Source organism: Rutidosis leptorrhynchoides, chromosome 9 (assembly GCF_046630445.1).
Source record: "Rutidosis leptorrhynchoides isolate AG116_Rl617_1_P2 chromosome 9, CSIRO_AGI_Rlap_v1, whole genome shotgun sequence".
NCBI lineage: Eukaryota > Viridiplantae > Streptophyta > Magnoliopsida > Asterales > Asteraceae > Rutidosis > Rutidosis leptorrhynchoides.
The window spans coordinates 371,377,379-371,403,477 of record NC_092341.1 but is presented as its reverse complement, the minus strand read 5'-3'; the positions used below and the strand labels follow the sequence as shown (position 1 = coordinate 371,403,477).

Sequence of the window (26,099 nt, the reverse complement as noted above, 5' to 3'; positions counted from 1 at the left end):
GAATGGAATAGATCATATAACTAAGAAATCTATTTCACAGGTATGTCTGTACAGTTTTTATTTTTATTTTTATTTTTAACCTTTTGATAATAAACGCTAATTTGTTCGCTAAAAAGTATTAAATTGGTATTGAATAAAATTAGGTTTGGCGACCGAAATTATTGATATCATTCAAAAATTTATTACATCACTGCGAAATTTAACGTTTATTCTTAAGGTATAAATATCTTTAAACAATCGACCCAAAATATTTCAAAAATTCGTCATGAGTTAAATTAGGTCTTGGAACCGAAATTACTTTACCGAAAAGAGGGGCGCATATTTTTGATAATATTTGATTGATTAAAGTGGGATAAAAAGACAAAAAGATTTTTAATTTTATTTTTACCATGTTTTTAAAATTAATATTTAAATCTTAAATTAATATTGTAAACTTTGTAAAAACAATATATTTAAAATTGTAAATATTTGAAAAATTAATATAAGTTTGATATGAATTTATGAATTTTTAAATTAAGTTTAGTGTGAATTTTTAAAATATAAATTTTTAATTTTATGCATTTCAAATTTTAAGTTTGGTGTGAATTTTTAATTTTGAATTTTATATTTAAGTTGTGTGAATTTAAAAACAAAAATTTACTTTATCTCATTAAGTTAAAAATATGATTTTTAAAATTCGTCGTAAGTTGAAGACTAGGTCTTTGAACCGAAATTGCTTTACCCGAGGAAGGGTCGAGAACTTTTATTATCATTATTTTTAATCTTATTGATTTAAAGTATGCCAAAAAAAAAAAATTAAAAAACCCAAAAATCTTAGCTTTTAAAACAATCGCTAAAAAAAAGACAAATTTTAAAATTTTGTCGAGGGACGGACTAGGGCATCGTCCCGAAACGACCTCGTCTTAAAAAGAAACAAAATTTTTAAATTTTATTTAATTTATGTTTTAAAAGCTTAAGGTTTTAATAAAAAAAAAAAAAAAAAAAAAAAAATTACCTGGAATTTAACCCCATGCGAGTCGCATGGGGATGGGCAGGAAACCATGCGACTCGCATGGCTACAAAAAACTGGACAGGATCAATTTATCCAGCGAATCTGCTTCTGTCTCTCACAATACACACACAAACACATACGAAAACCTCCCAAACTCTCTCAATTTTTCACCAATTTTCACCAAATTTCTTGCAAAAATTTCACAATAATCATGCCTAGATTCAGTAGTCTCAACCCCTTCAGGAGAAAGGTAAAGATTTCACCCCTAATCTCTTTAAATTCGAATTTTTGTATTCTTGAGCTAGAAATTTTATATTTTGATTTTGTTAAATTTAGGTGTAATTAGAGCTAAATTGTTGTTATATTATGCATGTATATCCTAGATAGAAGCTATTTAACATGAATTGAAGCTAAAAACTTCACATTTTTAAGAATCTAGGGTTTGTGTTCTTGAGCAATTTGGGGCTTTTTGATATAAACAGGTTATGGCCGATTTTTGTCATGAATTGTTGCTCAATTAAGTAGTGTAACATGTTTAGGTAGTTAATTGATCCAAACTTTGAGCCTAAACATGTTTTTGAGAATTAAAGTAGACTTTTTAAGTCTAAAAATTCATGAACTTGGATAATTTGATATAAAGGCCATTTGAAACTTGTTTCATTGCTAGTAGTGATTATTTTGGCATGTTATTTGAGATAAATGCTTATGAACTTGATGTACATTTTTCGTATATGCTTATTTGACAAAGTGTAGACTTGACAAAAATATGAAAATGAGCACTAGTTTGATTTGAATGCCATGTAACAAAGTGTTTAATTGTTATAATAATTATTGTTGACATGTTTAAGAGTTTAAATGTGATAAAACATTGTACACATTTTCGTATGTAAAAGTATATAATTGTTATTTTTAGGAAAATATGTATAAAATGTGTTATGAATTGAACATGTCATCATAATTGTTTCAAGTTATTATTTTGCTAACACTAATGCATATTTGGATGCACAAATTTTGTGTTTAATGTGTTTTGCAGAGAAATACAGATACGGACGGTGCATCATCGTCCAGACAACCAGAGCCCGAACCGGAAATGTTTCATGAACAAGAACAACATATGCAACAAGAAGAAGAAGAACATGAGGAGCAACATATTCCTTATCACGATCAAGATCAATTATTCATGAATCAGTTTCGTCAATTCGCTCCACATCAAATGATTCTGAGCTTAGACATTAATGAAGATCAGTTACACCCAAATCTAAGATTTGATCGATGTTGGATAGAGTATCCAGATTATCAAAAGAACATGCACATTCTCTACTTTAAGGTTGTTGAAATGCCAAGGGCAATTGACTGGGTACCTTTGGAAACAGTTGACCTTGCCGAACCGATTCGGGAATTATTGGTGCAAAGGTATGGTAATTCTCAGTTTAACGATTGGATGCGCCTATTTTCAATTCGTAGAACCATATATAGGGAATGGTGTATAGAATTACTTAGTACTATTAAGTTAAACAGTGATGTTAGGAGGATAGATGATAGAAACTTTATTAGATTTCTGTTAGGTGGACGCATGTACAGAATGTCCATGATAGATTTAGCCAGGGCCTTACAGATTTACACCCCTGCTGAACTTTTGAGCCCCGACTGTAATAGCCTGATTGCCCAAGGAGAAAGGATAGATAGGGAATTTGATATTAACGCCGTCTGGAGGCGTATGTCCCACTTTAATGAATTTCACGCCAGTGGAAATCATACATACTTAGATATAGACAGAGCTGAACTCCGGGTGATTCATAGATTCTTAGCAAACACAATTACACAAAGGGGTAAGAATAAGGAGAAATTGACCGTAAACGATTTGTTCTACCTCAAGTGTATTAGAGACCCGAGGAGTTTCGTTAACATTCCCTATTGTGTTGGTTATTATCTTGCTAATGTAGTTTCGGGGATGAAATCGGGGAGTATTATAGGTGGTGGCATTTTCATTACTCTCATTGGAGAGTATTTAGGTGTGGATAAGCACCAAGGGGGTCCAATGAACGAAATAGAGGACGAAGGTGAAACTATAAGTTCAAACCTTTATCACGGTGCAAGGGTATTATTGATGAGACGTGGTCGGGTATATAGATACGAGGGACCTCAGCGACAGGTAGAAAGAGGTTCGGATGACGAGATGGAGGAGGCGAACAACATTATAGGAGTTGTTCGGGAGACTGCTCTTGATTTAGGCGTTCGTATGGAGGATGAATACATGACGAACTATGATAGGCATATGCAGTACGAGGCATGGCAACGTCGGAATGACTACGAGCATTCCCGGCAACGAGAGCATGGCCGATGGGATTATCATCAGCGCCAAATTATAAGCCAGTTGCAGCCTGGCGAGATGTATTATCCGACCCGACCCGCATACTATCCCGCACATCAGCCAGAAATGAGACCACCCTATGATTCATATGATTATGACGCAGCATACCAGTTCACCTATAATCAGCCATGGAACCCGGACGCGAACATGAATTGGGATCCTTATCCTAATTATCCTCCTAACCCACCTCCTGATCAGTAGAGATAAGTTGGTAATTTATATTTTTATTATTTTAAACACTTAACATTTTAATTACATTTATGTAATGTTTGATATTTCTATTATTATTGTGTACTAATATTTTTCTTATAATTTGAAAGTGGGATGCCAAAGTTCCATTTCAAATTACATGTATGATTATATTTGTATTGTATGTATTTTATGTTATGCACAAAACAGGATAAAACAACGCGTTTTCAAAGACTGGCATTAAGTTCAGCAAAAGCAAGTAATTTTGACAACAAGATGCAAAATATATGTGAAATAACAACAAGACGGAATGAACAAATGACGTGCACCATTTATCATTCAGCAAACAAACGCCAATATATTTGGAAACTTTGGTAAAAATTTAATCATTTTCACACAAATCACCCTCAATAATTTAAATTGTTACTGATTTCTTGCAAATGAGGGCATTGCAAGATCTTAAGTGTGGGAAGGGGTTAAATTCTTTCGGATTTTAAAATTTTTATATTAAACACTTGGTTACCATTAAAAATACTAGTAAAGCAGTAGTTGTATTAGAATCTAGTGCTCTCTGATAAAAAAGAACAGCCCTAGTCTTATATACTGACTACCCAATTCTAGTAAAATTTTTCAAAATTTTCAATTAAATGAATTCAAAATCATGTTTATACATATTTATGAACGATAAAACTAGGTTTTAACACCGAAATTATTGTTACCTCGGAAAGGACATAAATTGAGAAACAAACTAAAATGTTAAAATTCATTTAAAATGGAATAGAGGACGATAAAAAGGAAAATAAAAGCCAAGTGTGGGAAAATTTACCAAGATATTTTAAACATATGTCACATATATCTGTAACAAATAACTGAAAATACTTTTGCTTTGGACTAAACTAAACTGTTTTACCCGATGAAAGAAAAGAAGAGATGGATCTACACGATGAATCAATTCCATCATTAAAAGGAAGTAAAGTCTTCCGAAAAAGACACGCGCTTCTTGATTTAGGTCATGAAGTTGTCGTCCAGACTAGCTGTAGGTTGACGAAAAATCTAGAAAAGTCATCACTAAAATCAGCAGGAAATCCACGGACCTCAGCATCAAACAGGGTCGCCAAGTGGTCAGATTTATCCTAACCATGAGAAGGATTTATCTCGTACAATGGGGGGGCATCGTGCAAATTAGCTTGATAAGACTAATGAATCAGATCCCCAGAAAGGATAATCTCCTTAAAGATTAAAAATCAGCTTTTAAGACTGATATTATTCAATCCTAGAGATTGACCTTAAAGATTGAGAATTCAAACTCATGGAATTCAATGATATCTAAACTCGAGCTTAAACGAGAAAATATTTTGATCAAAATTATAAACCGATTTGTTTTCTGAAAACCCATTTTCAATACGTTCATTACCATTGAACGTAAAATCCTAGGAATTCACCTGGAATTCATTAGGTCACCTGAACTAAATCGGGTGTCAACCGTAAGAACGGTGGTTGCATAGTGGTCAAAGACAGGACCTTGTGCCAGACCGCAAAAATTATAAGGGTGAGCTTTACTATTGCTCCTACCAAGGATAGTAATTGCGTCCGACACGTTATAGACCATAATCAAAAGCATGTCACGGGACATTGCCTTAACAGTTGCTTGTTCAACGCTTTCCTTTACAACCGGACGGTAGTTTACCAAAAGGTAATATACGGAACAAGTAAACTGGACGTGTTGCTTTCCAAATACAAGGTTAGCAAGTGGGTGACACAAAACCGCAAGTCCAAGCTAAAATTTTCAAATCTGAAACCCACCAAACCCACACAAATATTTTGCAAACACCGGTAAAGGGTTATTCCGGAAAACTTATCTAGGGTAAAAAACTAGATTTAATTTTCAAAAGATCAAATGTTTTCAAAAAGATCCAATTTCCTTAATGGATCTAAATTTTTATAGTCATGTGGGACTGTAAACCATATCGTTACTACCATTGTTTATACCGCCGTATATAAATCACTGATGTACAAAGTATGAAGAATAAAGAAGTGATTCTAGTATTTCAAGACAATATTGATTGAGGACAAGCAACGCTCAAGTGTGGGAATATTTGATAATGCTAAAAACGAACATATATTTCATAGCATTATTCCTCAAGAAAGATAAGCTTTTAGTTGCAATTGTTCTATTTACAAGCGATATTCGTTTATATTTTAAAAAGAGAAGATAAAAGACAGATTCGACGAATTGAAGACGCAAACGACCAAAAAGCTCAAAAGTACAAAAGACAATCAAAAAGGTTCAAAATATTGATGAGGAACGTCTCAAAATGACAAGAGTACAAGTTACAAGACGCAAAGTACACGATATAAAATAATACGCGAAGACATCCGAAAATCCGGAACCGGGACCTGAGCCAAGAAGAAACGCCCGACGCAACGGACCAAAAATATCTAGTCTACTATGCACAAGAATATAATATAATATATATATAATTATATATAATTATATATTATATTATATATTATTATTATATTACGTCGGCAAGAAGAAAACAAACCAATTTGGCTGGATCCAGGGTGGCCATGCGACTCGCATGGCCAGAGGCACAAATCCATGCGAGTCGCATGGAGTAAAAATGCTGGTCAGGTCCTATATAAAGCCAGTTTTCTGCCGAGTTTTAATCATCTTTTTTTTCCTCTTCATACGTAAAACTTATATATATATATATATAATTTATATTTTAATTTTAATTTTAATTCTAATAATAAGGGTATGTTAGCGAATGTTGTAAGGGTGTAAGTCGAAATTCTGTCCGTGTAACGCTACGCTATTTTTAATCATTGTAAGTTATGTTCAACCTTTTTATATTAATGTCTCGTAGCTAAGTTATTATTATGCTTATTTAAAACGAAGTAATCATGATGTTGGGCTAATTACTAAAATTGGGTAATTGGGCTTTGTACCATAATTGGGGTTTGGACAAAAGAACGACACTTGTGGAAATTAGACTATGGGCTATTAATGGGCTTTATATTTGTTTAACTAAATGAAAGTTTGTTAATGTTAATATAAAGATTTACAATTGGGCGTCCCTATAATTTACCATATACACTCGATCGGACACGATGGGCGGGGTATTTATATGTACGAATAATCGTTCATTTAACCGGACACGGGAATGGATTAATAGCCACTAGAATAATTAAAACAGGGGTGAAATTACATTCAAGGGTAATTGGTGTAATTGTTAACAAAGTAGTAAAACCTTGGTTTACACGCAGTCGATAACCTGGTGTATTCATTAAACAAAGTATTAAAACCTTGTTACAATTCGAATCCCCAATTAGTTGGAATATTTATCTTCGGATATAATAATAATTTGACAAGGACACTTGCAATTTATATTTATGACTGATGGACTGTTATGGACAAAAACCAGACGGACATATTAAATAATCCAGGACAAAGGACAATTAACCCATGGGCATAAAACTAAAATCAACACGTCAAACATCATGATTACGGAAGTTTAAGTAAGCATAATTCTTTTATTTCATATTTAATTTCCTTTATTTTATATTTAATTGCACTTTTAATTATCGTACTTTTTAATTATCGCAAGTTTATTTTATCGCACTTTTATTATTCGCAATTTCATTATCGTTATTTACTTTACGCTTTAATTTAAGTCTTGTATTTATTTTATATTTTACATTAGGTTTTAACTGCGACTAAAATCTTAAAATCGACAAACCGGTCATTAAACGGTAAAAACCCCCCTTTATAATAATAATATTACTTATATATATATTTGTATTTTTATAAAAGTAAACTAATATAGCGTTGAGCTTTGTTTAAAGATTTCCCTGTGGAACGAACCGGACTTACTAAAAACTACACTACTGTACGATTAGGTACACTGCCTATAAGTGTTGTAGCAAGGTTTAAGTATATCCATTCTATAAATAAATAAATATCTTGTGTAAAATTGTATCGTATTTAATAGTATTTCCTGCTAAAATTTAATAGTATTTTATACCCCTCTGCTTTGACATCACTTTCCTTATAAATATCCTCAAAATTTCTGAAGAAATCTTCATGAATATTCTTGTCCGATATTAATTGTCTCTCTGCGCTATCCGTATTATATCATAAAAGGAAACTGTTTTAGTTTCTATATTCTGTAAACTTTCGGGTTTAAAATATGAATGTTTTTGAAGTAGTGTTGGGAACTGATGCATGAGTTAGTATAATATAATTACACTTGATCAACGTAATTATATTATAGTAATTCATGCTGAGTTTCTAATGAAACGTGATGATTCATAGTACCATCATCATGTGCCATGTCACACGACTCTTACATTCTATCTAATCTCCAAACATATCAAGGATATATCTTCTTGGTAGTTCTATCTTTCCGGATATTCTGGTGATTTACCAAATCAAGATCGTGCCATTACGATTTCTTCTTAGAAGATTAACTATGTTTATTTCAAAATCCATACCTACGAATTCTGGACCATTATTCGCTTAACTTAAAGTCGGGAAAAGAAAACCATAGGATGGAACTCCAAAATATAAAGGAAATGAAGGGGGTGGATTTATAGTAAAAATATCCGTCAGAACAATCAAAACAGATGATCGCATTTAAAGCGGATCCTAATTTCCTTAATTGCCGAAGAATCAAATCTTATTACGAAGATTTTCTCCAAATCTCTTGAACTTGGGAAATCAATCCTATCTACGTCAAAAGATATGACGAATCTATACCTACTCATTTCACCCTTTGGTGATAGCTTCACTCGTACTCTTCACAAAAATCAAATTGTTTTATCTATATTACTCGATGAATGATAAAACTCTATTCATCAACTCATACTCGTCATGAAAACATCTTTATAGTTAGCCATGATAACCACGATCAAATTTCGGGACGAAATTTCTTTTAACGGGTAGGTACTGTGATGACCCGGGAATTTCCGACCAAATTTAAACTTTAAACTTTATATATTTTCGACACGATAAGCAAAATATGTAATGTTGAGTCTCGAAAGTTTTAAAAACTATATTCATGTACCCTTCGACTGATCTCGATGATTCACGAACAACTATTTGTAAACAGATATGTAACATAAAATAAAATATGATATTATAATAATTATTATTTAAAAACATAGCTATATATATAAATAAAATATATTTAGAATCTATTTGATTAATTTTAAAAATATTTAATTTTTAAGTTGGGATCGGGCTCGAATGGCAGGTCAATTTTATGATTGATATTAAACAAGTCTAAATACGACTTCATGATGAGATAAAGTTAAAGGTTGATCCATAATTAAGTTATATAAAAATTTGGATTTTTCTGTGTATTTTAATCCGCCGCTGATTAAACAACGTAAAGCGAAACTTAGTCCGTAAATGAAATCCAAATTAATAATTCAAGGCTTCTAGTTTATGGCACGTTTTATTAAATAATTGTATTGTAATTATTATTATATTATTATATATTAAAATATCTATTACTGTAATTGTATGTATGTGCTACGTTCATTGCATTCATTCATCAAAATCCAAAGTATTGGATGTTGTACTATTAATCATTCACGGGTTACCTAATTCTTTAGATTCTTTCCAATCCTAATTGAACTATAGGCTTCACTTTAATTCTAGATGTAATATTAAATTATTATTATATTTATACTTAAGCATATATAATTACAGATAGATATAGATGCTAACAGATACATTGGATCAACCATATCAACCCAATTCATCATCCAAACTCCAACACCCTCGATACATCTCCATGCTTGATATCCTGTTTTCTGTTTGAGATCACCATCGATCAACAAACACCCTCCTCCACTACAACTGCCGACAACCATCTCACCATCTTCATAGATCACCAACACCTTTAGTCTTGTTTGCTACTAATATTCAATAACCATAGAAAATCACACAAGAACATCATGTAGCTGTTTACTGTTTCGATTATCGATCAACACAAGAACCATCTGATCACCACCATTACTATCTTCAACCATAGAAACTCAACCCACCTACTCGTTACTGTTTCAGTCTAGCACCATCGATGGTTACCACCCTAGTCCACCTTCGGCAACCATCCCATACCTCCATCAACACCATCGAAAACCATTTAGCACCTCACCACTTTTACATCGATTCCTACCATCATCAAATCAAGGTAAAACCGACAACCATCAATGAACTGTTTCAGTTGAACCCTTCGTCTCAGTTTCGTTTAATGTTAACCAAGAACCACCAACATAGCACTTCTTTCATGACATCATCTTGAACTTTTCATCACCATCTTTTTCATCCCATTAAACCACACCAAACCACATCACTTTCTATTTGTTAATTGTATGCACCTGCTACTTCTGTTTTGTCTTCCATCACCACCCTCTTCCAACCAAACCACCATCAAAACCCACCTACGAAACCTGCAATTTGGTACTACTGTACGTTAACTGCCACTCATTGCAACTAAACAAAAAGAAAACTCACACAATCAACCTGTTTCCTCTGTACGCAAGATGTAATAATCAAAAGCTTAAATTCGAAACATTCGTCAAAATATAAAAATACACGGGTATTAGAAATCATCCAACTAATCTATCGGTAAGTTTCTAGCCTCTAATTCCTTCAATTAATTACAAAATTCGAAATCAATGTTTGGAACAAAAAAGTCAAACGGTTATGGATCATTCAAATTCGTGATCTGTATGTTGTTTCAGACCAAAAGGATACTTGAAGAGTGTTTCTATGTTAATAAGGAACATTTTTCATGAAGAAATCTATACCTGTTACGCCTTAGACTTCAGTTTCTGAATTTATGTTCATCATCACCATCGCAACCATTATTTACAAAATTGGAGTTTGTTATTGTTCTAAACCTTGATTTCCTTCCTAGAACTTCTTCATCGTGGGTCTGAGAAAAACGAATTCAGTTAGATTCGTGTGATTTGATTTTATAGGAGATGATCTTGGCAAAATTCGAGGGTATCGTTATTTGGGGAAGAACCAGATATACGGGAGCTGATTGATATATGAGGCCGAGAGTTTTTTTTTTTTTATATTTCAGTTGGGCCGAGTCTTTATTTGATTGATGGGTCGTAATTGATAATGGGCCGAGATCAAACTCAAAGTCATGACAGATCAAGATAAATTACGGCTTAAATAGATTTACTTTAGGGGATTAAATAGAAAAACTGGAATAGTGGATTGGTTAAGGGGTGTTATAATTAAGCGAGAGGTCTTGAGTTCGAGTCCCACCTGGAGCATTTATTTTTGGAAGGGTATACACTATTATTCTCATTTCCATTATTATTATCATTATTATCATTATTAGGATTATTATTATTATCATTATTATAATTAGTATTATTTTTAGAGACAATATTAATATTTTTATCACTAATATTAAAAGATATTATTTTTATTAAAACTATAGGTTTTATTAAAACTAAAATATTTTTTTAGAAAAGCTAATATCTTTATTATATTTTTTTCTATATAACACTTATATTATTATCATTATTATTACAACCATTATTAAGAATTTTATATATTTTATCATTATTATCATTTTTAACAATATTAACATTATTATTAGTATTATCATTATTATTATTATAAGTACCCTTATTATTAATATTATTCTTATTATTAATAATATACAAACAAATATTAATAATATCAAAATATATTTAATGCATACAACATAACTCTATTAGTATTTTTATAACAAATAATAATTATCTATCTAGAGTAAATATATCTAACCAAATTCTTAAGGAAACATATAACTTATTAAATATAATAATTATATCACAAAGAGTAATAACTAAATTTGTTTGATTATCAGTATATGTATTAATATATATACAAATGATATAGGTTCGTGAATCCGAGGCCAACCCTACACTTGTTAAATGATGTTATATGTATTTCTACTACGAAATACAGTATGGTGAGTATATAGTCCCTTTTAAACTTTAAATATTTTTGGGCTGAGAATACATGCGCTATTTTTATAAATGATTTACGTTATGGACACAAGTGACTAAAATTACGTTCTACATGGGTTTGAATCAAAAATCCCCTAGCTTGGTAACTTTAACTATTGGTTTATGAACTGGTTGGCGCGAATCCTAAAGATAGATCTATCGGGTTTTACACCCCCACCCAGATGTTGTTCTAGTCACTACTAAACTAGAAGAACGGGTGTTTAGTACTTCGAGGTTAACGGAACGCACTTGATTCGGTGCACATATTATTATAACTCAGGGGTACATACTCTTGTTAAGGCTAGTTACCGGGTGCCCACTGCTTGGAATGCTTTTCATACACTTGCGAGTGTATTATGTTTTTAAATATGAAATCTTTTGGTCCATAGTTATAACACTGCTAGCATCAAACCTATATATCTCACCAACTTTATGTTGACATTTTAAAGCATGTTTATTCTCAGGTACAAATTAAGTCTTCCGCTGTGCATTTGCTCATTTTAAGGACATTACTTGGAGTCGATCATCGCAATGGAACCAAATGTTGATGATTTCGTCCAGGGGGATAAGGACGGGTCGTCACAGTAAGTGCTTCAGGTTCTTCGCCAAGAGGGCAATGTGGTGGATGGAAGGGATCGCCTTCTTCTTGTCTCCAATAATTAAGTAGGCTACGAACCCATCCCCAATTCATCCAGAATAGATGATGGCTAATTGGTTGATCCATTCCGGTTACACTGTCTTCGGAATTCAGGTGAATATCCATATCGGAATAGCTGTCAGAGTTTAAGGAATTTGAACTAGATATGGGATCCATCTTGTATAATTAGGGAGATGATTTTTGATATGAATTAGATTATAGAATTTAGTTTGGTATTCTTCTATACTGATATGAATTAGATTATAGAATTTAGTTTGGTATTCTTCTATACATAATTTACATATGTATATATAATACCAAATTCCATAAATCACGGAGAAAGTTTCGAAAGATATCAGGAAAAGTTTACATTAACAGATACGCTAAGATATGAATTTTGTCTATACACTATTCATGCAATCAATGCAGTAAAACGTGTCTAGACTAGGAATGATAAGCAGGTAATTTCCGACAAGAAATGATAAGCAAAAATTTTGACATGCAGACACGGTCAAAGTCCAGACTTACTAATGCATCTTAACAACTATCAGTTAGACACACTCATGCAAGACCTGGTTTGCTAGGACCAACGCTCTGATACCAACTGTGACGATCGCTCCAAATCCATATGGACGAACACGTCATTCATCGATTTCATTGCGAGGTATTTGACCTCTATATGATACGTTTTGTAAACATTGCATTCGTTTGAAAAGGCACACCATAAATGAATATTTAAATCAAAGGTTTTCGACATCTGATGATTTCTACTTATAGACAATCATCGTAAATAATAGTTTACAATAATACTTCCGTTGACAATGCAGTCAAAATAAGATAGATGGTGATGATTTGGTAAATGCAACGTTTCCTTGAAAAATATGTCATGTAAGACTCCATGCACATAGCTTGTCCAACATATAAGCAAACAGCGGAAGACTTCTAGGAAACCTGAGAATAAACATGCTAACAAGTGCCAACACAAAGGTTGGTGAGTTCATAGTTTTATTGTTTCATATAATCTGTATATAAAGGTGGATCACAAGATTTCAGTTGTTTTATCCAGAAATGTTTATCAAAATATTCTACGAAATAGAGCACCCTGGTAACTAAACTTAACGTATATATAATTTGTACCCTTTGTATAATCATCTTAATAATACACGCAAACCAACGTGTACGCTTCTCAAATAGCATACGTCCATTAAAAGGCTAGTGCTCTAGCTCGGACGGGGATATCAAGCCCTATGGATCCATATACTACTACTCGCGCCCACCAGTTCTTATAACTGGCAGTTACTAGTTACCAAAGCTAAGGGATTTTCGGTTCAAACTCGGTGTAGAATTTAGTATGTACTTGTATCCATTACGTTTAAAATAAAGTGCATGTATTCTCAGCCCAAAAATATATATTGCAAAAGCAATTAAAAAGGGAGCAAATGAAACTCACGCATATAAATATTGTAAATCAGTTAATAAAGCATTTGCATGTATTCTCAGCCCAAAAATATAGAGAGTAAAAGGGATCATATGAAACTCACTCATATAAGTATTGTAAATCAGTTAATAAAGCATTTGCATGTATTCTGAGCCCAAAAATGTATTGAGTAAAAGGGATCATATGAAACTCACGCATATAAGTATTGTAAATCAGTTAATAAAGCATTTGCATGTATTCTCAGCCCAAAAATGTATTGAGTAAAAGGGATCATATGAAACTCACCTTAGCAGCATATAAAGTTGTTCATCGTAATGTGACCGAAACTCGGATTATCAAATAATCGTAGATCTCAACATATCAATATTGAGATTCAATATTGTAGGAAAGTACGTAGACGTAACGGAGATGATAAACACTAGGTTTGATTCATAAATATATCCCCGAATATTACCCATAACCTCCTTGACAATAACTCATAGTTTCCTTAGTTATAATCGGTTTGTAACCCGAATTAAAATACCCGTGTATCACTTGTTACAGTACCATACTACTAATTTAAAATTTTAGGCTAGAAAATATACAGAGTGATTTATTTATGTGAGTGTGTGAGTGTTTTTTTTTTAGTTCCTAATAAGTACTTCGTTCATATATATATATATATATATATATATATATATATATATATATATATATATATATATATATATATATATATATATATATATATATATATATATGTAAAATAATAATATAATAATATAATATATAATATAATAATAAGCCGCCATCACTTTTTATGTCGACAAACTTTTTATGTCGACAAACATTACGCGTTTCGCGTAGATAGGTACGTGGTTCGTGTATGGTGTCTTCACGAAAGTTGTAGATTTTTGAGTTACGGACGTCTGGACACCGGAATCACCCTTTTTCGAGTCAGTATGATTTAGTTATGATTTTTCTCGTGCAAGTGCGCAGGTTTAGTGATTTCCATCATTTTAACTTGCAATCTTGAGATGAAATGTTGTAGTCTTTTGGTGCTCATTAGATATCTTTATTTTATTTTTATTTTTATTTTCATATCACTGAAAATCCATAAAAACACTTTATAATCAAATTCTATTATATCGAAAAACGTGTTCGCACGTTTGAAACAAAATCAATTGAATATTATGCAGTTTAGTTCTCCATTAACTTTTCTCTAACTTTCATTATCTAACACTTTACCATTTTTCAGATACCGTTAAAAATGAATGATTTCTCGAATCAACGTGGACCTCACAACAGAGACTCGTAATAATATTATAATTCTTAAGGGACTCAGTAAATATCTTTTTAATTCAATCGTTTGGCATAATCTTTTAACTCCGTATTTAAATATATCAATCAGATAATCAAACCAATAAGTTTAATGCACAGTATCATATCTATAGCACTTTGTTACGTTTTCAAGTTATAGTATATGTATCTATTTACATATAATTATTCGCGAATCATCGAGAACAACCGAAATGTATTTGAATAGTTCAAAAATTTTGAGATTCAGTTTTACAGACTTTGCTCATCGTGTCGGAAATGTTAATCATACAAAGATTAAGTTTAAATTTAGTCAGAAATTTCCTGGTCATCACACCGAGCCACAATACCCCTAACAAAATCGATGTGCAAACACCATCAAAATCTCCAAATAAGTTAAAATTAGCTAAAAAAAACATTGAGAAATTACCACCGTAAACCACAAACAGTTACTCGTATTAAACGAGAAAATCATCATGCAATGATACCACAACTATGAACCCAAATCACAAAACATTCAAGAATCACCAACAATTCATATAGTAAGTTACTCCAGACTGGGCGAAGCCAGGACAAAACACTTGAAAATGGAATATCCAGTATGAACCCACCAAAAAGAATGGGCCAATAGCCTAGTGGTGAATGACTCACTCTCCCTTAGGGGGAGGTGAGGGTTCGATTCCCACTAGGTGAGGATTTTCCAAATAATTGGATCAAAAATCATTCTTAACGGGCCCAAATGATCTCTTGGTCCCACGCATGCGAAGATTGAAACAATGACAATGCAGGTTCGTTTATCGGGCCTGGCATGCTGTGGGGAAATGGGTGATGGTGTTTCGCCAGGCTCCAGTGGGCTACCGGGGACCGCTGGATGGGTTGACAAAGTCAACACAGGGCTAACATGTCCCTGCCGATACACATGTTTTGAAACAATGATCCACCAAAACTAACCGCATAAGAAGTGAAGCGACGACGCTAGCACAAAGAGCAAATAAAAGAAGAGAGCATCATCAAGCACAAGGAAGGCAAAATGGAGTAAAAACAAGCAATGAAAAATACGATAGTGAAAATTAGTTACCTTTTTTCTCTTATTAAATAAAATTTATTTTTAATACGTTAGTAGTTTATTTACTAAAATTTGTTTCTGATACGTTAGTAAACCTAGTTAAATGGAATTGAAAGTGACCGAAATTGTCTTAAAAGATGCTAATCTAAAATTTCAAAATAAAAAAAAAACAAGCTTGATTTTATCTATTTATGTTTATCATAATTATTTATATTTATATTTATATTTATATTTATTTTTTAATTTATATTTATATTTATATTTATATTTATATTCATATTCATATTCAAATTTAATTTATATTGATATTTAATTATATTTATATTTGTTTAATTATATTGATATTACTCTATATCTATAATCTATAATATTAATTATAATATAATAATTAAATATATATATTTTGTTTTGTTTTAACTTTATAAGGTGGGCGTAATGCGCCTCTCGTTCCATTTAGCTTTACTTTCTCTTTCTGTCACCACTGCAACTCAATCTCCACCGCTCCCCAATTAACCTATTGCACTTTGCCCTTTCATTCACATATACAATACATTTCTGACTATACAAAACCCTAGATCTCATATCATATTATCGATTAGCCATTCATCGTCATCATCTCACCACATTATACTCACCTCACTTCAACTCCAACTTCAAGTTTAAGTTCACTAAAAACCGCCATGGAAGTAGCTCGAGCTCTAATGATCATTCTATCCGTGTCGTTTGTCATACTAATAAAATGTAGTTTATTAGCACAATCAGAGTTGTTATACTCTACCAATCGGTATTTTGATGACATGAGAGCTGTTAGGGTTTCGATGAATGTTGATAAGCAAAAGATGAATGTTGGATCTCAACATCGTTTACTGTTTCCGTCTGCTGGTGGCAAAACTATGTCCGGTGGAAATGACCTTGGATGGTTAATTCTTTTACTTTTTTACATTTTATTGTGCTGAATAAAGTTTGAGCTATTAATTTAATGGCTAATGGCTAATATCAAAATGTTAAGTATGAAATAAAAAGTCACCATTGTTTATATGTCCTAGGCATTAAATGTGTAATCTTTAAGTAAAATATCTGCAATAATTGTATGTTATAGTTAAAGATGTAATGATGCGTGTATAAACGAATTATTACTGTGTTGTAAACTACCGCAACGGATATATGCTTTATGTAAGTTTGTTCACATTTATCGTTGTAGTTGGGTGGGGGTGACTATGAGATTGTAGTGATGGTGAATACCTCTTGAAAGAGGATTTCACCTAATATGTGTGTGTCTAGAACTTTAGATGAAGCTTAATATCAGAATATGCATGTATAGACTGTCTCTATGGTCACGTACATACATATTGTGCCCTTAAGCTCAAGCTAGACATACATATTAGGTGAAACACTCTGTCAAGAGTGAGGCATTCACTATCGTTGTGGCCATTACTGGCTTTATTGTGGGCATTGTGGCCTATCTCAACCATCAATACACCAACCGGTCAGAAAATTGTTACATGGAGATTCTCTCGTTGAACAGACTAAATGTTTCTAGGTTACTCTTGTTATATACTACCTGTTATAACAACATTGTTTGTCGTTAGTTTCACTAAGCTGTTATTTGTCACAGGTTACACTATACTTACATAGCCATAGGGGTGCCAAGTGTTTCTTTTCTTGTTGCACTTGATACTGGAAGTGACTATCTCTGGCTTCCATGTGACTGTCTGCAGTGTGCTCCGTTTTCTGTAAGATACTATGGTAGTCAAAATACCAGCTTTACTTTCGTGAATTTCTCTGGTGATGATTTCTTACAATATTGTAGGAGAATCTTTATTCTACTTAAACCATTTGTTTGGCTGTGATTGGTTAGAAACATGCCATAACTATTCATATTGGTGGGTGGTCCTTTTTGAAACAGCCTTTTTACCTTTGGGTCGAGGGATGAATCTCTTTGCCCGAAGGTAGAGAAACTTGTCTGTCTTTCAATGGCTGTCCACATCATACCTCTCCCATACCTCGCACATGCGAGATTGGATATTGTTTTTGTTGTTGTATAATGGTCGTGTATATCTCCTACAATAGGCAAACTACTTCCCTAGGCTAGTGTTAAGTTTTGAAATTACTTATACTTTTTTTTACTTAAGGTTAATTGCATAGATTTACAGAAGTAATAGAATTTGAAGCGTATACAAACTTTCCCGTATATTATTGACTACAGCACGTTGTTCATCATACCAATTTTGTGTATTTTATTTTCGATAGTAAAATCCGTTCCCTTCTCTATTACCTATTATTCATGAAAAAGAGTTAATGAACTAGATAATATCATAATATATGAAAGTTTGTTGTTTGTGAGCTTAAATAATGTTATTCAATATGCATGCTTCGTTGTTGTATATCATTACTGGGCAAACTTTTCTAAAATGTGAACACGTTCTCTTATGGTTTGTGATTCATATGTTTAGACCTAACATATAAGGACCAAGTTCCCACCTTAAAAATAAATTATATATGTCCAACTTTACGTGGTAACCTACTAGACGCTGACGTGTAGAGATATATGTTGACGCATGATTACAACTTGACCGTAACTCAAAAAGTCATTTTAAAAAAGTCACATAAAGAAGATGGGTCCCTATGTTAGTTCACATGCTCATGTAAGTATCTAACATACTATTTATGCAAGTCCTTTTGTGTTTGCCTTTCTCCTCTTTACAGTGAATAAGGTAATATACTACTACCTGAAGGGGGTTTACATAGTTCAGTTATAAGTGCTGGAGGTGGCATAATGGGCAGGCCGGATGGGTTAGTTAGGCGGTCAAACTCAATGGTATCAAGTAAATATGTTTAACCTTTGGTATAGGTTAAAATTGCCCGGGTTGGGTGATTTTCAGTCTGTTAAAACTGCACTTTGTTATGGGATTTTTACACATTAAAGTGAAACCTAATCCAAATCAACCTGTTCATGAGTAAATGGGTTCAAATTGCAACCTTTGTGAAGTACTAAAGAGGTATACGAAAAACCATGGTTACAGTTTAAGCACTTATTCAAATTGATTGATTTGCAGGTGCTCCCTGGTATTTGGGGCATCTATTATGCAGGATAATGATGAGAATGAATACAATCCATCTCACTCAAACACAAGCAAAAGCATAACATGCAGTCATCAGTTGTGTGAATCGGGCTCAAATTGCAAAAACCCTAAGCAGCCATGCCCTTACACTGCTAAATATGCCTCAGATGGTATGTCCAGTTCTGGATCATTGGTTGAGGACATATTGCATCTTGCATCAGATGGTGTTAATGGATCTAACACCTATGTAAGGGCTCCAATCGTTATAGGGTATATTCTTTATTTTATCTTTAATTTTTTCCATTAGTTACAAAGGGGTGTTTGGGGTTACTTGTCAAATCTTGATGTACTTCCTGACATGCTCAGAATCAAATATGATAGAATACATACAATGTATAACAAACACAATAATTATAGAATAACTCATATGAGTGTTTGGCAATTATCATTCTCTTAAGGACTTACCAAGTAAAATAATCTGAATCAAATAGTTTAAATAAGCAACTACGAAGCTGATTATTACACCCTCAAATAACAGATAATCATAATCAGTTTGGCTCCATCCAAACATGTTAAAGTGATTATCTGTTGTATCAAGTGCAATAACCTGATTGCACTCAGCAGTTTGTATAAGCAATTGAAACAGCCTTCAAATATGTTTAGTTATTCTATTTTCTATAGATGATGTTTTCCATGCAATGAGACTTACCTTTGGGGGATATCGATTGCAGATGTGGCAGGGAACAAAGTGGTGGTTACTTGGAAGGTATTGCTCCTGATGGTCTCTTAGGCCTCGGGTTTGGTGACGTCTCAGTTCCAAGCCTACTTGCCAAATCAGGAGTTACGAGTGACTCGTTCTCTATATGTTTTGGCGAATCAGGTTCCGGGAATATCTATTTTGGGGACCAAGGACCATCTACCCAACGAACAACTTCATTCTTGCCAATAAATGGAAAATAGTATGAACTGAATTCATGATCTTGCTATCGTTATCTTTGTACAAATACCCTATTCTAGAAAGGTATAATCTTGCTATCTTGATCTTTGTACAAACTTATGTAATTATATGGATTTTTATGCAGCATTGCCTACATACTTGGAGTAGATAACTTCTGTATTGGTTCAACTTGTCTTGATCAAACAAGTTTTAAAACTCAATTTGATAGTGGAACATCTTTTACACACCTTCCACATCAAGTATATAAAGCAGTTGTTGAAGAGGTAAACCTTCATCAACTAAAGTCCTTTTTTAGATTAGAATGTTCTAGAAATCTTATTGTTTGTCTTTTCTGTTATCATAGTTTGACAGACAAACAAATGCTACAAAATACAGTTTTGAAGGCTATCCATTTGAACTCTGTTACAGATCCAGGTATTTGAAAGTGAAAGAGAATATGTTTTGGTTACTTCATTGTATCTTTATGATTTTTATTAGTGTATATATTTTGGTTTTGGTGCCCAACAGTTCTCAAAAGCTGCCAGAAACTCCATCGGTGACGATTAAGTTTTCGGTAAACAACACCTATGTGGTCCGTGATCCACTTTTTGCTGTGAATGACAGTCAGGTTGGTTTTCTGAAGATGTCATCGTTGCTCATTATTTTGAAACCTAACTTTTGTGTAGATATTAATCGCTCATTTGAAGTTGTATGTGTCGTGTTTGCTTTACTTCTATTAATTATGTCTTTTATCAATAGATGTGTCTCATTGCTTCTATTAGTAAGTAATTAAGGAAGTAAACAACTTTATATTTGTCGAATACTTTACTTGTATGCAAATAGTTTGATGATACCAATTTAGTCTTTGAGTTGGTAAGAAGCACTTGTGTTTTTATGCGTAGAGTGGTTATGCACCAATATCCTTTTTCCTAATCAACATTTTCATCATATGCACTTGAAACACTCAAACAAATATAATCTCTTATGTAGCAAAAGTTCTCAACTTTCTTGAATCTGGTAGCTGCATATGAGTTTCTTATTGAAAATCTTAATATTGTTGAGCGTTTCTTTCCTTTTTTTTGCAGGGAGTAACTGTGGGATTTTGTTTAGCTATAGAATCTTCACCCGATGAAATTGGACTTATTGGACGTAAGCATTTTTCAGTTGTCTTTTTCTTTGTCCATTATTTTTCATACCCATAATCTGGTGGAGGTTGTACACCATCAGCTAGAGGTGCAAGATGGCTGGGTTGCGTAATGGGTTCACGCTGAAATGAGCATTGTACTTTGTACGGATGGGATTAACATGCAAACACTTTATTCTCAATATTTTTAAATTTTTTCATAATTTATTTGACGTGTCACCTATGATCACAAGAACAAGATTGTCGTGATAAATGTTACCAAATTTTAAGTAAAAAGAATTCAGGACGTAGCATGCTGGGTAACATATAAACTCAGTTACCTGTTCCCTTATTGCCGACTTTTTTGTTTGAGTTTACTTTTTTGATAACTAACACAACCCACAAATCAGCCCACTTAAAAGGGAGTGGGTCGAAATTGCCATCTGTACATTCAGCAGTTACTGCACAATATTGTTCACCAATCACCCAAATTGTGCTCGGGTTGTTTTCCATGACTTGCACTTTAGTGTGATTGAGAACATATGTCAGTTTATCCTTTTTAAGAATGCTAAATGTTTCAGTTATATTTATGCAGAGAACTTTATGAAGGGATATCGCTTGGTTTTTGATAGGGAAAATCTTACACTTGGATGGTCACGTTCAAAATGTGAGTACATCGACCACTTTTTACTCTGACATGACATAGTATGAAATACATCATCTTGGTATTATGATTAATTTATAAATGTTTCTTAACTTACATTCAACTAGCTGTTCCAGTTAAATTTACTCAAATTTGACATAACAAACATCGTTATGTGAGTCAAAACACGCATCTGGATATTATCCAGTACAACCAGTTTAATTATTGCTGGCATATAACTATCAAGTAATCAAAGCACACATCCTAACACCCCTCCTAAATCAGAAAACAGCAATTAAATTATTGAGTTATTGTTATTAATTAATCACATGGTTGAATCTTTGGATGTTCTCTCTTTAGGCCAACCTCTAAAGGATGGAAAATCCACAAGTAATGCCAGCTCACCTATTTCACTCCCAACAACACAGCAACAAATTTCCCCTCCTAAAGCAAATGCTGTTGCCCCTGCTTCTGCTGGAAGGACTCCGAAATCGTCAGCCGATTCGATCATGTTATATTCATCTTCGTTACTCAGATTATTGACTCTTCTCATGCTATTATTTCATCAACTTGATGTTAGGCGGTGCTTCGCTTAGCCTTTTTTGGAGTCAGATGGTATGCTTGCTAACCTTAGATCAGTTACATGAGAAGTGGTGTATCATCCTGCTTATTTTTGGATATTTATGGTACAAGTCCTATGTTTTGTATGTTTTATAAATTCATACTAAATACTTCACGTAAATATATCAGGTATTATGTTGGTTGGATTTATTGTATTATCTCTATGCATTTAATACACTAGCAGTATATCATGGGGTGCTGAGGGAAAAGGTCATTGATGAATCGGTTTTAATACTTTGTTTAATAATTACACCAGGATATCGACTGCGTGTAATCCAAGGTTTTAATACTTTGTCAACAATTACGCCAAGTGTCCTTGTACATAATTTCACCCCTGTTTTAATAATTCTATAGACTATTAATCCATTCCCGTGTCCGGTTAAATGAACGATTATTCATACATATAAATACCCCGCCCATCGTGTCCGATTGAGTGTATATGGTTATTTATGGGTATGTCCAATTGTAAATCTTTATATTAAAATTAACAAACTATCATTTAGTTAAACAAATATAAAGTCCATTAATAGCCCATAGTTTAATTTCCACAAGTGTCGCTCTTTTGTCCAAACCCCAATTATGGTACAAAGCCCAATTACCCAATTTTAATATTTTTAGTCAAACATCACGATTACTTCGGCATTAAATAAGCATAATAATAACTTAGCTACGAGACATTAATGAAAATAACATAAACATAACTTACATTGGGTGTTATTAGCGTAGTGGTACACGGACAGAGTTTCGACTTACAAAACCTTAAAACATTCGACTAATCGATCCTTATTATTATCACTAACTTAAAATTAAAATTACAAATTGAGATTACGATTTGGAGTGATACTTGATACATAAAAATGGGGAAAGAAAAATATATATAAAATATAAAGGTATATATAAATCGTCGAAATGCATGTTCTTTTATAGGCAAAGAGTGCTCCGCGAGTGCGGCCTTTTTGGGCTTCCAAACTCCGCGAGTGCGGAGGTCGTGATTCCAGCTCATCCAAGTTTGGATCTTAGTCTGCCGACGGATTTTATTATAAATATAATATAAATATATAATTTATATAATTAATTATATATTATATATTATATTATATTTATATACATAATTAATTTATAATTTCCGATCCGTTGCGTCGTACGTTGAAAGATGGTTCATGTCTCGGTTCCGAATTTTCGAACGTCCTTTCGTATAATTTAATATCTTGTACTTTGCGTTTTGCGGCTTGTACTCTTGTAATTTTGAGACGTTTCTCATCAATAATTGGAACCACTTTGATTGTACTTTGTACTTTTGAGCTTTTTGGTCGTTTGCGTCTTCAATTCATCGCATCTGTCTTCTGTCTTCACCTTTTATTATTTAAACGAATATCACTAGTAAATAGAACAATTGCAACTAAAAGCTTGTCTTTCTTGAGGGATAATGCTATGAAATATATGTTCGTTTTTAGCATTATCACCTTCAATCCATAGGTTTCTCATGAATTCATCTAAAGTCTGCATGTGCGTGTGTGAGCGCACACTTATGTGGATATATGTATTCGGTTCTAGCATTAGACACGTGTACACACGTACACACACACAGACACACACTCACACACACACAAGTGGTATCTTGTTTTAAAATAGCGAGCGTAGGCAGTGTTTAGGCGCTATGTGCTTTCAAGCACTAGGTAGAGGCGTAGAGCGCCTTTAAATGCCTTGTAATGAGGCGGTACTAAAGTGGTGACTAGGCTTACGCAATGTGAGGTGTGTGACCTTGCCCTGGCGTTTGTAGCGGGTCTTTAACAAATATTGGTTAGACCCCCTACTAAACATCGACACGCTAATTTTATGCTAACTATACCCTGTCACACTTGTAGATGTCCTATGTCAAGTGACAGCCCTATTCTAACTTTCTAGCACAACTTAATTTTTTTTTTTTTGGCGAAAAAACGAATACTCATATAGAAACGAAGCCGTTTTCCAAAGAAAAACGTCCTCAACAGGAATACAAAAGGACAACGGGAAACGGAGAAGCTCGCACCTAGAAAACAACCACCTAAACAAGAACTATAAACGAGCCTCCCTAACAAACCAAGAAAACCTTACAAACATATAAACCAAACAATAACAGTAGAAAACACGAAAATACAAGGAATGAAACGAATCGAAGAACATAAAACGGACCACAACAATCAACCTCGGGGACCCGCTCTTTTCAATTTTCCATTGATCGTCTCTTTCAAAGAATTTTTCCCAGAACGATTTTCAATCTTGTAAGATGACACCTTAGCGGCTCCATCACCCGGCCCGCATTCCCCAACCAACCGTGTCATCATATCATCGAAGGCCGCGAAAGCCTCCACGGACATATTACCTCTTCCAAATGCCGATGAGCCGCCATCTCTTCCATCATGATGACCCATAAACAAGTTTTGAATTGCTTTCCCGTAATCCAAGTCGTCAATGTTATCTTTAAGCTTATAAGCAACCGAAGTGGAGGTCTCATTCGTCTTCTTTCTTGACCTTGGGTTAACTTCGCTAAGTAAACATCTAAAAACATCTTTATTCAAAACATACCACGCTTTACAAAAGCCGTCACACGAGGGAACCTCACAATCACAATACCGTCTACCACTACGACCAATCAAAATCGGTTTAGGCCTTTCAACGTTTGAATCAACTTTTCTTTTTGCAAACAAATCTTCATTCTTTTTCTTTTTTTCTTTCTTCAATCGATCTAATCTAACCGCAAACGTAATGTTATCATCATTCGACTCCGACTCATCAAGAGAAACGTCATTTGTCCCTTCAACTAGATCCCTTTGATGTTCATTTGAGTTTGAATTAACGTTGGACATATTTCCCCTAATATCCCCGAGACTAACTCCTTCGTCAATTGTCGAATCCAACTTCACCATATCGACATCATCAACCTCAAACGAACCAAAATTAATCTTTTTAGGAAGAGGCCCATTATCCTCACTGTTTCTTTTGTCCAAATCAATACAATTAATATTATGGCTAGAACCAACTAAATCTTTTGACATCAATCTACATTTAACACCACTGCTGCAACCGATTAATTGACCCATCACCAAATTATTCTCATTGTTTCTTTTGTTTAAAGCAACACAATTAACATCTTCTCTACAACCATCTGTTACATTTGACTTCAATCCACAATTAACACCACTAAAAGACAATGTCCCTAGTTGAAGACCCACACCAGTGGCAACAACACAACCCAAATCCGAAGTAAACTTTGTAACACCTTCATGCCGAACCGAAATGCTTTCGGTCCTCAATCCGCTAGATATCACGAACCGATTTGTTGACTCCAATAAAGACTTATCAAAACCGTCGAAAAGAATTCGATTCAAACTATTGAAATCCGAAATCTCTGAAACCCAAACACTACATCTCGAACACTTCTCGTCTTCTAAATCCACATAGACCGAATCATGAATATGTTTCGCACTCTTCGATTTAACAAATGCGAAAAGAGAACCTACAGAACCCAAACTCGAAGAAGACTCGGACACAGTAATGACATCACCGAACAATTCGGCCACCTTCATAGCGCTTTCTTCAGAAACGTACGTAATCGGAATGCCCGTAATTTCTAACCAAGCGTAGCGATGAAAAGAATCGGCTACCTCAGAAAACGGGGAAATCCTTACAAACTCCGTCGAATGGGAATTAATAATGT

At 33.5% G+C, this 26,099-nt stretch overlaps 1 protein-coding gene across 2 annotated transcripts; it reads left to right on the top strand.

Moving 5' to 3' along the window:
* Positions 1-16,681: 16,681 nt before the first annotated feature.
* On the top strand, positions 16,682-22,543 carry LOC139866144 (aspartic proteinase-like protein 1). 2 transcript variants are annotated; one of them, XM_071854278.1, is made up of 10 exons: positions 16,682-16,935; positions 17,632-17,749; positions 19,107-19,348; positions 19,810-20,037; positions 20,161-20,299; positions 20,380-20,450; positions 20,544-20,643; positions 21,101-21,164; positions 21,734-21,805; positions 22,142-22,543. In XM_071854278.1, the coding sequence occupies exons 1-10, from the start codon at positions 16,697-16,699 to the stop codon at positions 22,375-22,377; spliced, it is 1,509 nt and encodes a 502-aa protein (XP_071710379.1). In that variant the 5' UTR covers positions 16,682-16,696; the 3' UTR covers positions 22,378-22,543. The 2 variants fall into 2 exon arrangements, with proteins under 2 accessions (XP_071710379.1, XP_071710378.1); XM_071854277.1 differs by lacking the exons at positions 16,682-16,935; positions 17,632-17,749 and adding an exon at positions 18,714-18,834.
* The last annotated feature ends 3,556 nt before the right edge of the window (positions 22,544-26,099 follow it).

What these genes read in the sequence shown, in the direction of transcription:
- LOC139866144 (XM_071854278.1), top strand. Translation starts at nt 16,697, where the DNA reads ATGGAAGTAGCTCGAGCTCTAATGATCATTCTATCCGTGTCGTTTGTC. An exon ending in GGTGGAAATGACCTTGGATG is followed by an intron (nt 16,936 to 17,631) that starts GTTAATTCTTTT and finishes TATTTGTCACAG; the next exon opens with GTTACACTATACTTACATAG. An exon ending in TGGATGGTCACGTTCAAAAT is followed by an intron (nt 21,806 to 22,141) that starts GTGAGTACATCG and finishes TTCTCTCTTTAG; the next exon opens with GCCAACCTCTAAAGGATGGA.